General features: G+C 49.0%; 1 protein-coding gene across 1 annotated transcript in view; it reads left to right on the top strand.

Annotated features, from left to right (window-relative positions):
- Window positions 1-13,086, top strand: part of TTBK1 (tau tubulin kinase 1) — a 196,635-nt gene extending 183,549 nt beyond the window's left edge. The window contains exons 14-15 of the mRNA XM_044292297.1: window positions 9,478-10,964; window positions 11,657-13,086. Coding sequence (XP_044148232.1) covers window positions 9,478-10,964; window positions 11,657-12,080 — 1,911 coding nt within the window. The 3' untranslated portion in view covers window positions 12,081-13,086. The remainder of the gene's footprint in view (window positions 1-9,477; window positions 10,965-11,656) is intronic.
- Window positions 13,087-14,350: the final 1,264 nt, after the last annotated feature.

Genomic DNA, 14,350 nt, shown 5'->3' with positions numbered 1-14,350 from the left:
ACTTTTCTATATTTCCCCCACTGTGATTTTGAGACAAAGAAAGAAAGAACATGCGCCTTTACTTCGCTTATTAGCTCCCTCTGGTGGTGAAGTATAAGTAATATATACGGTATAATATACCATTTATACATTTTATATAAGAACCTAGCTCTCACATTACCATGAAGTGCAAGGAAATTCGGCTTTCCGTTGAATTGATTTTTTCCAGAATTTTTCCTGATTGAATTTTTTTATTCGCTTAACACTAATTTTATATATTTACATCTTTTCATGATTTATATATTGACCATTATAAATAGATACTTTATTGCGGAGATATAAACCGCCACCTTCTGTATTGTAAGACACACTTACTTTATACGCTATTTTCCCAAACACAAAAAATAAATAAATTTGAACGGTCTGGTGTTGCATGCAAACAGAGATCCCCCCCCAGTGTCTTAATGAAAGAATAGGGAGAGAGGAGACACATGTAATGGGATTATCTCCTGAGTGTATCATAGGACGATCTACTCCTCTACACCGGAGTCGGCTACTCCTAGAGTCAGTGCAGAGTTAACCCTTTTTGTGTTGCGGGATGGACACCCTGCACCTTTAATGGGCAATAGGAAAGATGTGGCCTATAAATCCAAACATAAATCAGGGTTAATAGTTCCTTGAAACCCCAAGAGGTCTGAGGGGGGTCTCCATAGTTCTGGGTCCATAGATCTTCGTTTTCTCGTCCTCCTCCTCCGCCATCATATCAACATGCTTGTTAGGCTGCCCTCACTTCTAATGTTTTAGAGGGTCACCAGCAGGCCCTCGCCCCTAATTTTTTAGAGGGTCACCAGCAAGCTCTCAACCTCAATGATTTAGATGGTCAGATCAGCAGCAGGCCCTCGCCCCTAATGTTTCAGATGGTCAAATCAGCAGCAGGCCCTCACCCCTAATGTTTTAGAAGGTCAGATCAGCAGCAGGCCCTCACCCCTAATGTTTTAGAAGGTCAGATCAGCAGCAGGCCCTCACCCCTAATGTTTTAGATGGCCAGAAAAGCAGCAGACCCTCACCCCTAATGTTTTAGAAGGTCAGGTCAGCAGCAGGCCCTCGCCCCTAATGTTTTAGATGGTCAGATCAGCAGCAGGCCCTCGCCCCTAATGTTTTAGATGGTCAGATCAGCAGCAGGCCCTCACCCCTAATGTTTTATATGGTCAGATCAGCAGCAGGCCCTCGCCCCTAATGTTTTATATGGTCAGATCAGCAGCAGGCCCTCGCCCCTAATGTTTTAGATGGTCAGATCAGCAGCAGGCCCTCGCCCCTAATGTTTTATATGGTCAGATCAGCAGCAGGCCCTCGCCCCTAATGTTTTAGATGGTCAGCTCAGCAGCAGGCCCTCGCCCCTAATGTTTTAGATGGTCAGATTAGCAGCAGGCCCTCACCCCTAATGTTTTAGATGGCCAGATCAGCAGCAGACCCTCGCCCCTAATGTTTTATATGGTCAGATCAGCAGCAGGCCCTCGCCCCTAATGTTTTATATGGTCAGATCAGCAGCAGGCCCTCGCCCCTAATGTTTTAGATGGTCAGCTCAGCAGCAGGCCCTCGCCCCTAATGTTTTGGATGGTCAGATCAGCAGCAGGCCCTCGCCCCTAATGTTTTATATGGTCAGATCAGCAGCAGGCCCTCGCCCCTAATGTTTTATATGGTCAGATCAGCAGCAGGCCCTCACCCCTAATGTTTTAGAAGGTCAGATCAGCAGCAGGCCCTCACCCCTAATGTTTTAGAAGGTCAGATCAGCAGTAGACCCTCACCCCTAATGTTTTAGAAGGTCAGATCAGCAGCAGACCCTCACCCCTAATGTTTCAGATGGTCAGATCAGCAGGCCCTCACCCCTAATGTGTCAGATAGTCAGATGAGCAGCAGGCCCCCACCCCTAATGTGTCAGATAGTCAGATGAGCAGCAGGCCCTCACCCCTAATGTGTCAGATAGTCAGATGAGCAGCAGGCCCCCACCCCTAATGTGTCAGATAGTCAGATGAGCAGCAGGCCCTCACCCCTAATGTGTCAGATAGTCAGATGAGCAGCAGGCCCTCACCCCTAATGTGTCAGATGGTCAGATGAGCAGCAGGCCCCCACCCCTAATGTGTCAGATAGTCAGATGAGCAGCAGGCCCTCACCCCTAATGTGTCAGATAGTCAGATGAGCAGCAGGCCCTTGCCCCTAATGTGTCAGATGGTCAGATCAGCAGGCCCTTGCCCCTAATGTTTCAGATAGTCAGATGAGCAGCAGGCCCTTGCCCCTAATGATTTAGACCATCACCAGCAGGCCCTTACTCCTAATGTTTCAGATGGTCAGATGAGCAGCAGGCCCTTGCCCCTAATGTTTCAGATGGTCAGATGAGCAGCAGGCCCTTGCCCCTAATGATTTAGAGCATCACCAGCAGGCCCTTACTCCTAATGTTTTTGAGGGTCACCAGCAGCAGGCCCTCACCCCTAATGTGTCAGATGGTCAGATGAGCAGCAGGCCCTCGCCCCTAATGTATCAGATGGTCAGATGAGCAGCAGGCCCTTGCCCCTAATGATTTAGAGCATCACCAGCAGGCCCTTACTCCTAATGTTTTTGAGGGTCACCAGCAGGCCATCAATCATAATGTTTCAAGGCTGTGTATGATGCCCTCCTGTATGTGTAATAAAGGGTGTATTGGAGCGCCGGATCCTTGTAGTTTTTGGCAGCCCTTTCCCTTAGTGCATAGGCTTTATGAGTGTAGGAGTCCCACTACCTGAACACAATGTGGATGAGGCCCTCCTTTATGTGATATACAGGTTGTATCGGAGCCTCTTCCGTGTAATATTTGGCAGAACTTGCACTTTATATACAAGTAAATATACAGGAAAGAATGTTTCCTAACAATTTTTTCACTAAAATTGATTTTATCTTTGGTTTTGTGCGTATTTTTGTCAGTCAGTAAAAGTGGCGTACTACTCGGACATCATCATTCCCAGCAGCGATGCATCGAGACATCGTCCCCACGCTGTTCCCGAACCATTTCAGTTTCCATAAATTTCTGACCTTTTTCTGTCAACCAGGCACCCTCCCCTCCTCAGAGCAGGGGGCGCCTGGTGTAATGCTCGGGTTCTCCCATTGACTTCCATTGTGCTCGGGTGCTCAGCAGAGCACCCAAGCATCCCAAAGTGTTATACTCAAGCACTTTGGTGCTCGATCAATACTAGTCACTACAGATTTAACTTTATACAGTCTATTAAGGGCCGCTCTTACTGTTCCTGCTAGCAAGAGATGGACCCTTCTGGTGCTCGATCTCTATCTCTCCAAGACAGGACCTTTCTCTTTGCTGCAATGGAGACTCTGGCAGGGCACTTCTGAGGCCTTGCTGCTCAGCCACGTGTGCTCCACACTCTGCTCCCTTGCACTGGTCCATGTTGCACTCTTCCTTTAGTGCCACACAATGCTCTGCCTGCCTTAGCCTCTCTGTACCTGTCTGGGCTGCACTGCTTCACTTGGGGGGCCACATCACACCACCCCTGTGGTCTGGTAACAGACCCTGCTTTGACTCTTCTGCACTGCACTCTCCTTCTCCAGGCCCTGGCTGAACTGCTCTTCCTGTGTATCAAGCTTTGTCTTCCCCTGTTTATCTCTAGCTGGGTACCTCTGCTGGACTTGAATGATGACAGCAAGTCCAAGCACTGCAACAGCTCCTCCTGACACTACAGCCTCCCTCCCTGGTTTTCACAACTGGTCCTTCCCTTCTTTCCAAGAGGACTGGTTCTGGTTGCAGTGATACCCACCATTGTTCTTCCCCAGACGGCATTGTTATCGTGGAGGAGCGTTCTGGTATAGGCTCAGGAGCCTTTCCCAGAAAACTACATGGCCTGAGCATATTTCGGTGCACAGGTCATGCATCGCTTGTATCTTCTTTTGATGGTCTCCCACCCAAGTTTCGGGGGTCCACCCCTTATATTCTTCACTAGCAGGCCTCATCATATTTAGAGGGCACCTTCCATTACTCCTGAAAATCAGCAAGAAGGGTGAATAGCCAGTGGCAGAGTGTACTGTGTTGTTGTACACCCACACAAGCTCTGCAGTGTAGTCTGGCAATCTCTTCTTCTGTTCCTCCATGGTTCACAACAGCTGTAGTAGAGTTCTGTTTAGGCGCTCACATGCACCATTCCCCTGTGGATGGTAGGGTGTAGTGTGTGTCTTTTGAATCTGGTACAACCAACACAGCTCTCTTATCACTCTGCCTTTAAAGCAAGCCTCCTGGTCCAAGTGCAGTTGTGTAGGACAGCCATGAGGCAGGATGAAGTTCTTCCACAGAGCTTGTGCTGTCAATTCAGCAGTTTGGTGCATTTGGTGCTGTGCAGAGGTCAGCAGTGCACTGCCCTGATGCCAGCTCTTCAGCTGGGACTAGTAGTTCCTCGGCATCTGTGGTTGCTGGGGCATGCTGTTGAGCAGTGTCGAACAGTCTTTGGTATGCCTGTTCCAGCTCTCATTCCTGTGTAACTAAAAAGTCCAAATCAGTCCTCAATCCGAGCTCACTGGGGAGTTCCAACTCCCTAAAATCGCGTATGTCCTCCCTCCTCCACTCCTGTGCACTCCCAAATTGTGGATCCTCCTGGAGTGCCTCAAATATAAGTCTCGGGCCGCTGAAGTCATAGCCCTCTGTGGGATCATTGTTATCCACCCATGGACACAATTGGGTGACATACCACTGTAGCGTCCGATACCCATCATCCAGCATCAGTTCTGTTTGGACCAGCCCATCCATCTCCGACAGCCATTCCTTTCGGGGCTGCTCTCCCAGGAAAGAAACACGCAAGTCCCATTGTTGCCAGTATCGTTCCTCAGATGTAGTGAGGACCTTGTCACAATAGTGCTGCTGCAATTGAAGAGTCTCCCTCCAGATCTCCCGGCGCAAAGCGTCTCTCCTTCTCAGCATGTCCTGGGCAGAACCAGGATTCTGGAGCTGGGCCAGCACTTCCATGGCCGTAGGCAACTGTGGCTCTTCTCCTATGTCAGCAGAAAACTTGGTCCCGGTGGTGGTTTGAATGTCTCCTTAGGCAAGGAAGAGCATCCCACTGCTGCCACCAATGTGACGGACCCCTAGTACTCAGGAAGAGTATGTCCACCTCTGTATTCTTCCTTACTCAGGAGATTTTGCCAACCGCTGATCTGTAGCTCCCAGTTTCCCCGAGTCTGGTTGAGACTCAGTGTAGGTGAAACAAAAATCTTTTTTATTGAGCAACTGCACAAACCTATATGCAGAAATTGTGATCAGATAAAACTAAAATCCAATCACATTCACCCCCTAGACATTCTGTCTGCACCACACCACAGGGGTCCACCTGCTAATAGCTCCAGACAGCCCTAGCAGGAGCCTGGTCAGGATGGCATTGTTCTGAGCTCCTTCAGAGTACAATGGGAGATAACGAGGGGGGGGGGGGGCTGACAGTCTTTTCATAACCAGGTCACACAACAGAACATAATTACACCCAACACCAATACACATATAACTCTTCACCATGTCGTCACACACGCAGTCTGTTCCTGGCCAGACTAGCTTGCCGTATCTGTTTATTGCAAATGTGAAACAGACCTTAGACCGAGGAGAAACTGATCTTGCAGGATCACTGCCGTATTAGTAAAGGTTGTGAGTTCCTGTCCTTTTCTTTGTAGTGTGGCCATGAGCTCTTGTAATTTCATCTTCTTTCATCTTCCCCCTAGTATCTGGTGAGGAATTTCTTTCTCAGCATAGCTTTAGCGTTATATCCCCAGGTCTGTCTCATCCTCGCCCTTAATCAAGGCTAGCTCTGCTTTCAGATCTGGGGCAACATTACACAGACGTGCGGTTCCCTCCAGACTCACTTTCCAGTCTTCTAGTAACATATTGGATCTGTTAAACTTGGGTAGGTGGCTCAGTAGCGCCCCCACCGGGGTCATGGGCTGTGTGCTGCTCACGGAGGATGTTGCACCTTCTGTTGCCATATCCATATCCACCCTGCCAAGTACTGCCACGTGTAAGCTATGCAGGTGGATGGCGACAAACTCATTCTGACAACTGAGGAACACTAGAATGGCTTTACTGATGATGATTTAGCAGTACAACAAACTCTTGTACTTGTGAAACAGGTAAATTTATATTCAATAGGTAACGCTGTCTGTTTAAGAAACTGAGTTGGTAGCATGGAGAGTAGAACTGCAGTCTCTGTAGAATTGGTTTAACTTTATGCAATTATACTCTCAGGGGCCGCACTTACTGTTTCTGCTAGCGGGTGAGGGACCCCCTGGTGCTTAATCTCTTTCTCTCCAAGACAGGACCTTTCTCTTTGATGCAGTGGAGAATCTGGCCGGGCACTTCTGAGGCCTTGCTGGTCTGACACGTGTGCTCCACACTCTGCTCCCTTGCACTGGTCCATGTTGCACTCTTCCTTTAGTGCCACACAATGCTCTGCCTGCCTTAGCCTCTCTGTACCTGTCTGGGCTGCACTGCTTCACTTGGGGGGCCACATCACACCACCCCTGTGGTCTGGTAACAGACCCTGCTTTGACTCTTCTGCACTGCACTCTCCTTCTCCAGGCCCTGGCTGAACTGCTCTTCCTGTGCATCAAGCTTTGTCTTCCCCTGTTTATCTCTAGCTGGGTACCTCTGCTGGACTTGAATGATGACAGCAAGTCCAAGCACTGCAACAGCTCCTCCTGACACTACACCCTCCCTCCCTGGTTTTCACAACTGGTCCTTCCCTTCTTTCCAAGGGGACTGGTTCTGGTTGCAGTGATACCCACCATTGTTCTTCCCCAGACGGCATTGTTATCATGGAGGAGCTCTCTGGTCCAAGCACTGCAACAGCCCCCTTGCACTGGTCCGTGTTGCGCTCTTTTTTTTTTTGTTTCACACAATGCTCTACTTGTCGAAGCCTCTCTGTACCTGTCTGGGCTACACTGCTTTACTTGGGGGGCCACATCACACCACCCTGAGATCTGGTAACAGACTCTGCTCTGGATCTCCTACACTGCTTCACTTGGGGGGCCACATCACACCACCTCTGAGCTCTGGTAACGGACCCTGCTCTGGATCTCCTGCACTGCTTTACTTGGGGGGCCACATCACACCACCCCGAGATCTGGTAACGGACTCTGCTCTGGATCTCCTGCACTGCTTCACTTGGGGGGCCACATCACACCACCCCGAGATCTGGTAACGGACTCTGCTCTGGATCTCCTACACTGCTTCACTTGGGGGGCCACATCACACCACCCCGAGATCTGGTAACAGACCCTGCTCTGGATCTCCTGCACTGCTTCACTTGGGGGGCCACATCACACCACCCCTGAGCTCTGGTAGTGGACCCTGCTCTGGATCTCCTGCACTGCTTCACTTGGGGGGCCACATCACACCACCCCTGAGCTCTGGTAACGGGCCCTGCTCTGGATCTCCTGCACTGCTTCACTTGGGGGGCCACATCACACCACCCCGTGATCTGGTAACAGACCCTGCTCTGGATCTCCTGCACTGCCTCACTTGGGGGGCCACATCACACCACCCCGTGATCTGGTAACAGACCCTGCTCTGGATCTCCTGCACTGCTTCACTTGGGGGGCCACATCACACCACCCCGTGATCTGGTAACAGACCCTGCTCTGGATCTCCTGCACTGCTTCACTTGAGGGGCCATATCATACCACCTCTGAGCTCTGGTAGTGGACCCTGCTCTGGATCTTCTGCACTGCTTCACTTGGGGGGCCACATCACACCATTCCTGAGCTCTGGTAGCGGACCCTGCTCTGGATCTCCTGCACTGCTTCACTTGGGGGGCCACATCACACCACCCCGTGATCTGGTAACAGACCCTGCTCTGGATCTCCTGCACTGCTTCACTTGAGGGGCCATATCATACCACCTCTGAGCTCTGGTAGTGGACCCTGCTCTGGATCTCCTGCACTGCTTCACTTGGGGGGCCACATCACACCACCCCTGAGCTCTGGTAACGGGCCCTGCTCTGGATCTCCTGCACTGCTTCACTTGGGGGGCCACATCACACCACCCCGTGATCTGGTAACAGACCCTGCTCTGGATCTCCTGCACTGCCTCACTTGGGGGGCCACATCACACCACCCCGTGATCTGGTAACAGACCCTGCTCTGGATCTCCTGCACTGCTTCACTTGGGGGGCCACATCACACCACCCCGTGATCTGGTAACAGACCCTGCTCTGGATCTCCTGCACTGCTTCACTTGAGGGGCCATATCATACCACCTCTGAGCTCTGGTAGTGGACCCTGCTCTGGATCTTCTGCACTGATTCACTTGGGGGGCCACATCACACCATTCCTGAGCTCTGGTAGCGGACCCTGCTCTGGGTCTCCTGCACTGCTTCACTTGGGGGGCCACATCACACCACCCGTGACCTCTGGTAGTGGACCCTGCTCTGGATCTTCTGCACTGCTTCACTGGGGGGGCCACATCACACCATTCCTGAGCTCTGGTAGCGGACCCCGCTCTGGATCTCCTGCACTGCACTCCTCTCCTTCGCCGGACCTTGGCTGAACTGCTCTTCCTGTGCAGCAGGCTTTGTCTTCCCCTGTTATCTCTAGCTTGGAACTGACTCCCTCTGCTGAACTGGAATAATGACAGCAAATCTCTATGTCCCAGCACTGCAACAGCTCCTCTAGACACTACACCCTGATACAGATTTCGAACTAGTATTTCAGGTGTTTTCACTGAGATTTCAAGTGCTATATATATCTTGATGGTAAGACACAAGAGCTTCTGCAGCAGCTGCACCTGTGTATATAATTGCAGCTGGAATGTACTGCCAGACACAGTTAGCCTCATCTCCTCACTTCTCAATCCAAGGCCGACATCTTTCCCTGCTTTTTCCTATTCTACTCACGCTATTCTTCTACTTTCTAATTCTAGACTTTCCCTTCACTCTCCCTAGCAGTGGAACACAAGCTTGATTCATTCCTGACTCTCCCTGATTGTTTTTTTCACTCTCCTTGACTTCCTAAGATGTTTTTTCTGGCGGACACTGTAAGACCCATCCATCCATATTCACAGAATGAGGTTCTGCTCTGGCACATCCCTGATTGGCTCATCCAGGCTGTCCATTGACATGTGAGCCAATCTGGGAAAGCCCTTCCCTCCACTTCCTCTCAGGGTCATTTGATCATCCTTCTTCCTCCCTAGTGCTTTTTCCCACAGATATGTGCAGTAAAATGGCACTGCGCCTGTTTTACTGGATTCATCCGAAACGAGCCTGAAAAGCTTCGGGTTCATCTGCCGGACAAAATCCTGAGAAGTTCGTAATGAACTGATTCGCTCATCTCTGAATCCTACATTCACTTCATCATTTTGTTTTATTTTTGGTACTAAGGTTCTTAAAGGCGTGTTGGATTATAAGGGCTCTTTTATGGGGTGGGGTCTCTTTTCTGTCAGGGGTTTGCTGGATTGTTCTTTTAATCTTTGTCTTTTCTCCGTCTCTTTCACAGGTCCTCAACCTGAAGCACTTTGAAATTAATGGGATGCCCAAGGTGGTGCCTTTAAGCTTGTCTTACCAAGACTTTAAGAAAGACATCTCAGACAGTAAAGAACTGCTGCGTGTTCCACACAGGATGAAGAAAGTGGACTTTTCCAGTGTGGTCTTGCCAGCCATGCATGTTTCAGAACCCCACATTATCATCAATGGCAGATGTCCACGAGATGAAGAATCAGAGGAGGAGACAGAAGAAGAGGAGGCTGAATTTCTGGTGGAGGACTTAGATCTGCACAGTGGATCTAGCAGTGATGTAAGTCAGAAGAGTACAGAGAGGAGTCAAGAAGGAGCTCCTTCCACATTACTAGCAGATGACCAGAAGGATTCCCGAGGAAGAGCCTCCACAGCAGAGAATGACCTAGAACTAGAGGAAGGCTCAAAGACCTTAGTGCTGTTTTCTCCTGGAGACATGAAGAAGTCTCCGGTGACTAATGAACTCATGCCAGACCTTGAGCAGGGAATGCTTGCTGCATTGATGCCACAAGGAGAGAAGCTACAACCCACGGGCAGTCAGCTGGATGTGTCTGAGCCAGGTACTTTATCTTCCATACTTAAATCAGAACCAAAACCACTTTGCATTGCTGCTGCCACCGCTGCCACCTCCTCCCCCTTTACCAAAGTCGAGCGCACATTTGTTCACATTGCAGAAAAGACACACTTAAATGTTATGTCTTCCACTGGGCAGCTGATGAGGTTGGAGGAACCTCCAGTCCCTGGACAGTTTGATGAGGCAATTATTGAAGAAACTGAGGAGTGTGATGTGGAGGGTTTCAAGGGTGCTAATACCTCTGCGGTGGGAATAGTTGAGATTGACCCCTATGCACTATCAACTAGTCATGAGGAAATGGCAGCAGATGATCAGCAGGAACCACATGCAGCTGATGCAGTAAGCAAATCTGAACAGCAGCTTGAGAAAGACATTATGAATGAAGTCACCAAGCAGGAAAAGATTGTTCTTTCCACCATTCGCCTTAATGACACCGACTGTGGCACCAGCAAGGCTCTGACCCCGGCTCCTGGGGTACGGTTTAGAAGCCGCATCCCTGTATTCCTGTCAGAGGAGGATACAGGATCAGATAGGTCTATGTCCAGCTCTGCCAAAGAGAGGTTCAAAAAGAGAACAAAGCAACTGGATCTGGCTCGCTTGGTGATGGAGAAAAGGCAGATGCGTCTACAGCGTTTGGCCTCAGCAGGGTCATCATCTGCTTCATCTAGTGAAGACCGGAGAAGAACATCTGAGACACTGTCTACAACTGGGTCTGAAGAAGAGCTTGATGACACTGTCCCCAGAAAAGTTGGCAAGGAGAAACCATTGTGCATGAGAAAGGAGGAGTTTACTAAAAGCCGGATTCCACGTCCGATCACACCAGTAAAGGATCTACGGCTGTTGGTTCTGTCAAAGCCAAGTGTCAGCAAATCGAAAGAATCTACAGGGGTGCTAAGGTAAGAAGTTGCAGGATGGTGAAAGATTGTCTTGGTCATGTGAAAGATGGCAAACACCACCTGTCTAGCAGAGAGCTGGAGTTTACAGTATTAATACAATATTATATGGTTTGATACCAGGGATAAACAGATTATTCTGCCTTCCATTACTGGGTGAACTGGTGATGTAGTGATTCACCCAGTGTCTAGGGAGCCCAATGGACACCATTAGTGAGGCTTAATCACCCCCCAAAACAAAAATTCAGTTTTAGGCCACAACATACTGTGTAACATTTCTTAGACAGAATCTGGAAAGTAGTAATTCTACCGTTCTGGCTCGAGCCAAAGAAATGCTGCAACTGCCTTTATCAGGTGTAGTATTTCCTATATGGGGGGTAGTCCAAGTGCTTCTCAGTGGGCGACATGATAACTGCAGGCTTCAGCTTCAAATATGTAGAGGACAGCCATAACCACTGGAAAGTTAGCTTTTGAGATGTGGAACTCCAGGTTGGCATCCTTGCTGTGGGGTTTCTTAGTAAGAGAACTCAGTCTGGGGATCTCTGGAATTTTTTGATGGCCTTCTTATTTAAGTAGAAGAAAGGTGTCTGTGTTCTCCTCCCCCAATTCTTGACCACATTTGTCTGATATAATTTGTACATTGTTACTCTTTCTCCTTACTTGTTTTTGACTTTCACTTCTTCTGACCTGAATAGGTACCAGCCTCCACAGACAGCTGTTGGTGGCACTACTGGGCTCACACCTGACCACAAGCCTAAAGCCTTACATATGAGGCTCCCTCCTCTTTCAAGTCCAACCCCTTCTAGAACCAATGTACGTAGGTTCAGCCGTGGACCACCCAGGAGTCCAGTGGTTCCGGTAAGAACACTCAGTGGATCTCCACAAAGCCAGTCTCTTTCAAGAACAGAAAGTCCTTCTCCATCCCGGCAGAGAAGAACAGCTGCCACAACTTCCCGTGCACAACCCAATCCAAAACTTCAGCCACGAGCCCAGGTCCCTGGTGAGTGTCCATCAACGCCCGCTGTTGTAAGAAAGGGACAAAGACTGAAGGTGCAAGTGCCGAATCTGGCAACCAAAGCAAAGCAGGGAACAAGTGATGGGAGAAGCAATGGCAGATAATGGCCCCTTTGCACAGGGCCCACACTAGCCTCACTCTAGCTCAGTTAGGGAACATTACTCTTCATTCAACCTGTGCTACGCAATATACACAGTCCCAGACAAGGATTGTACGATGAAAGCAGAGCTCTGATGATCACATAGGAATCATTTTGTTTTCGCATTCAACATCTGTTGCTAAGATTGAGAATTTCAAAACTACAAGAATATTGTGAAGGACTACAAATGACCAGCCCATATTCACTGTGTGGAACTGCTGACTGAGGCTACAGGAGCAACCAGCATGAGAGCGATGATGAACACACGGTTGGAGCAGCCACGTCCATGCTTCTCGCTCTTCTATGTCTATCAGTAGACTGTTAGCACTGTATAACTGCAGCCGCCAGCATACACTAATCATATACTGTATATCGTATGTGTTAATGCTATGCATACCTACAGCAGAGAGCCTTCCAGGGATTTCACCACTTGACCCAGGGATATCTCAGAATCTTGTCCAAGACACAGGGCTCACTAATAAATTGTCTCGGCCAATGAGCCCTGAGCGCCATTTGCTAGGATTCATGAACGCTCAGAATAATAATGCTGAGCACAGATGGGGCACTCCTAGGTAAAGGTGACACCATAACACATAGATGTGTCCACCTCATGCATTCATTCTGTTTTTGTTTGGGGCACCACAGTATACCACAATGCAGCACAAAGTCCAGGTTGTAGGCTTGTACGTACCCCAGTTCCAGAAAGACAACATCTTGGACCGAGTGGAGATCACATGGGATCAGAGGACTTGTCCAAAATTGTTTACACACGGCAACCAGATTGTAACAGTCCCCATGTGTGCCAGGCTGAACCCACACGCATGTCACGGGGAAGCAGCAAATCCATGGAGGACTGAAGATCTGTTCTCCTCACAAGCTCTATAGACTCTGGGGTGGAACAGCAGTACATAATGCTTCTTACTACAGTACGACATGCCATTATATCATGAAATAAAGCCTGCTATGGAATGGCTACACATCTTATTTCAGCTACAAATTACAGGAGTCAGATGTGTGTGCATACTGGAATCAGTGGTGGGAATAGTAATATGATCGGCAGAGTAAACAGTAGTGGCATCAGTGGTGGAAACATTAGTAAGATCAATGGCTTCATCAGTAGTAGGATTAGTGATGGAAATAATATTAGGATCAGAGGTGATGTCACTATTTGGATCAGTGGTAGAATCACTAGTTGGATCAGTGGTGGAATCACTAGTTGGATCAGTGGTGGAATCACTAGTTGGATCAGTGGTGGAATCACTATTTGGATCAGTGGTAGAATCACTAGTTGGATCAGTGATGGAAACAGTACAGTAGTTGGATCAGTGGTGGAAGCAGTAGTTGAATCAGTGATGGAATCACTAGCTGGATCAGTGGTGGAATCAGTAACTGGATCAGTGGTGGAATCACTAGCTAGATCAGTGGTGGAAGCGGTAGCTGGATTAGTAGCTGGATCAGTGGTGGAATCAGTAACTGGATCAGTGTTGGAATCAGTAGTTGGATCAGTGGTGGAATCAGTAGCTGGATCAGTGGTGGAATCAGTAGATGGATCAGTGGTGGAATCAGTAGATGGATCAGTGGTGGAATCAGTAGATGGATCAGTGGTGGTATCAGTAGCTGGATCCGTGGTGGAATTAGTAGTTGGATCAGTGGTGGAAGCAGTAGCTGGATCGGTGGTGGAATCAGTAGCAGGATCGGTGGTGGAATCAGTTGCTGGATCAGTGGTGGAATGAGTAGCTGGATCAGTGGTGGAATCAGTAGCTGGATCAGTGGTGGAATCAGTAGCTGGATCAGTGGTGGAATCAGTATCTGGATTAGTGGTGGAATCAGTAGCTGGATTAGTTGTGGAATCAGTAGCTGGATCAGTGGTGGAATCAGTAGCTGGATCAGTGATGGAATCAGTAGCTGGATCAGTGATGGAATCAGTAGCTGGATTAGTGGTGGAATCAGTAGCTGGATTAGTGGTGGAATCAGTAGCTGGATCAGTGATGGAATCAGTAGCTGGATCAGTGATGGAATCAGTAGCTGGATTAATGGTGGAATCAGTAGCTGGATTAGTGGTGGAATCAGTAGCTGGATCAGTGGTGGAATCAGTAGCAGGATGAGTGGTGGAATCTGTAGCAGGATGAGTGGTGGAATCAGTAGTTGGAATCAGTAGCTGGATCCAGTGGTGGAATCAGTAGCAGTATTAGTGGTTGGATTAGAAGCTGGATCAGTGGTGGAATCAGTATCTGG

Source organism: Bufo gargarizans, chromosome 4, assembly GCF_014858855.1.
Source record: "Bufo gargarizans isolate SCDJY-AF-19 chromosome 4, ASM1485885v1, whole genome shotgun sequence".
Classification (NCBI taxonomy): domain Eukaryota; kingdom Metazoa; phylum Chordata; class Amphibia; order Anura; family Bufonidae; genus Bufo; species Bufo gargarizans.
This window is presented reverse-complemented; position numbering and strand designations above follow the sequence as displayed.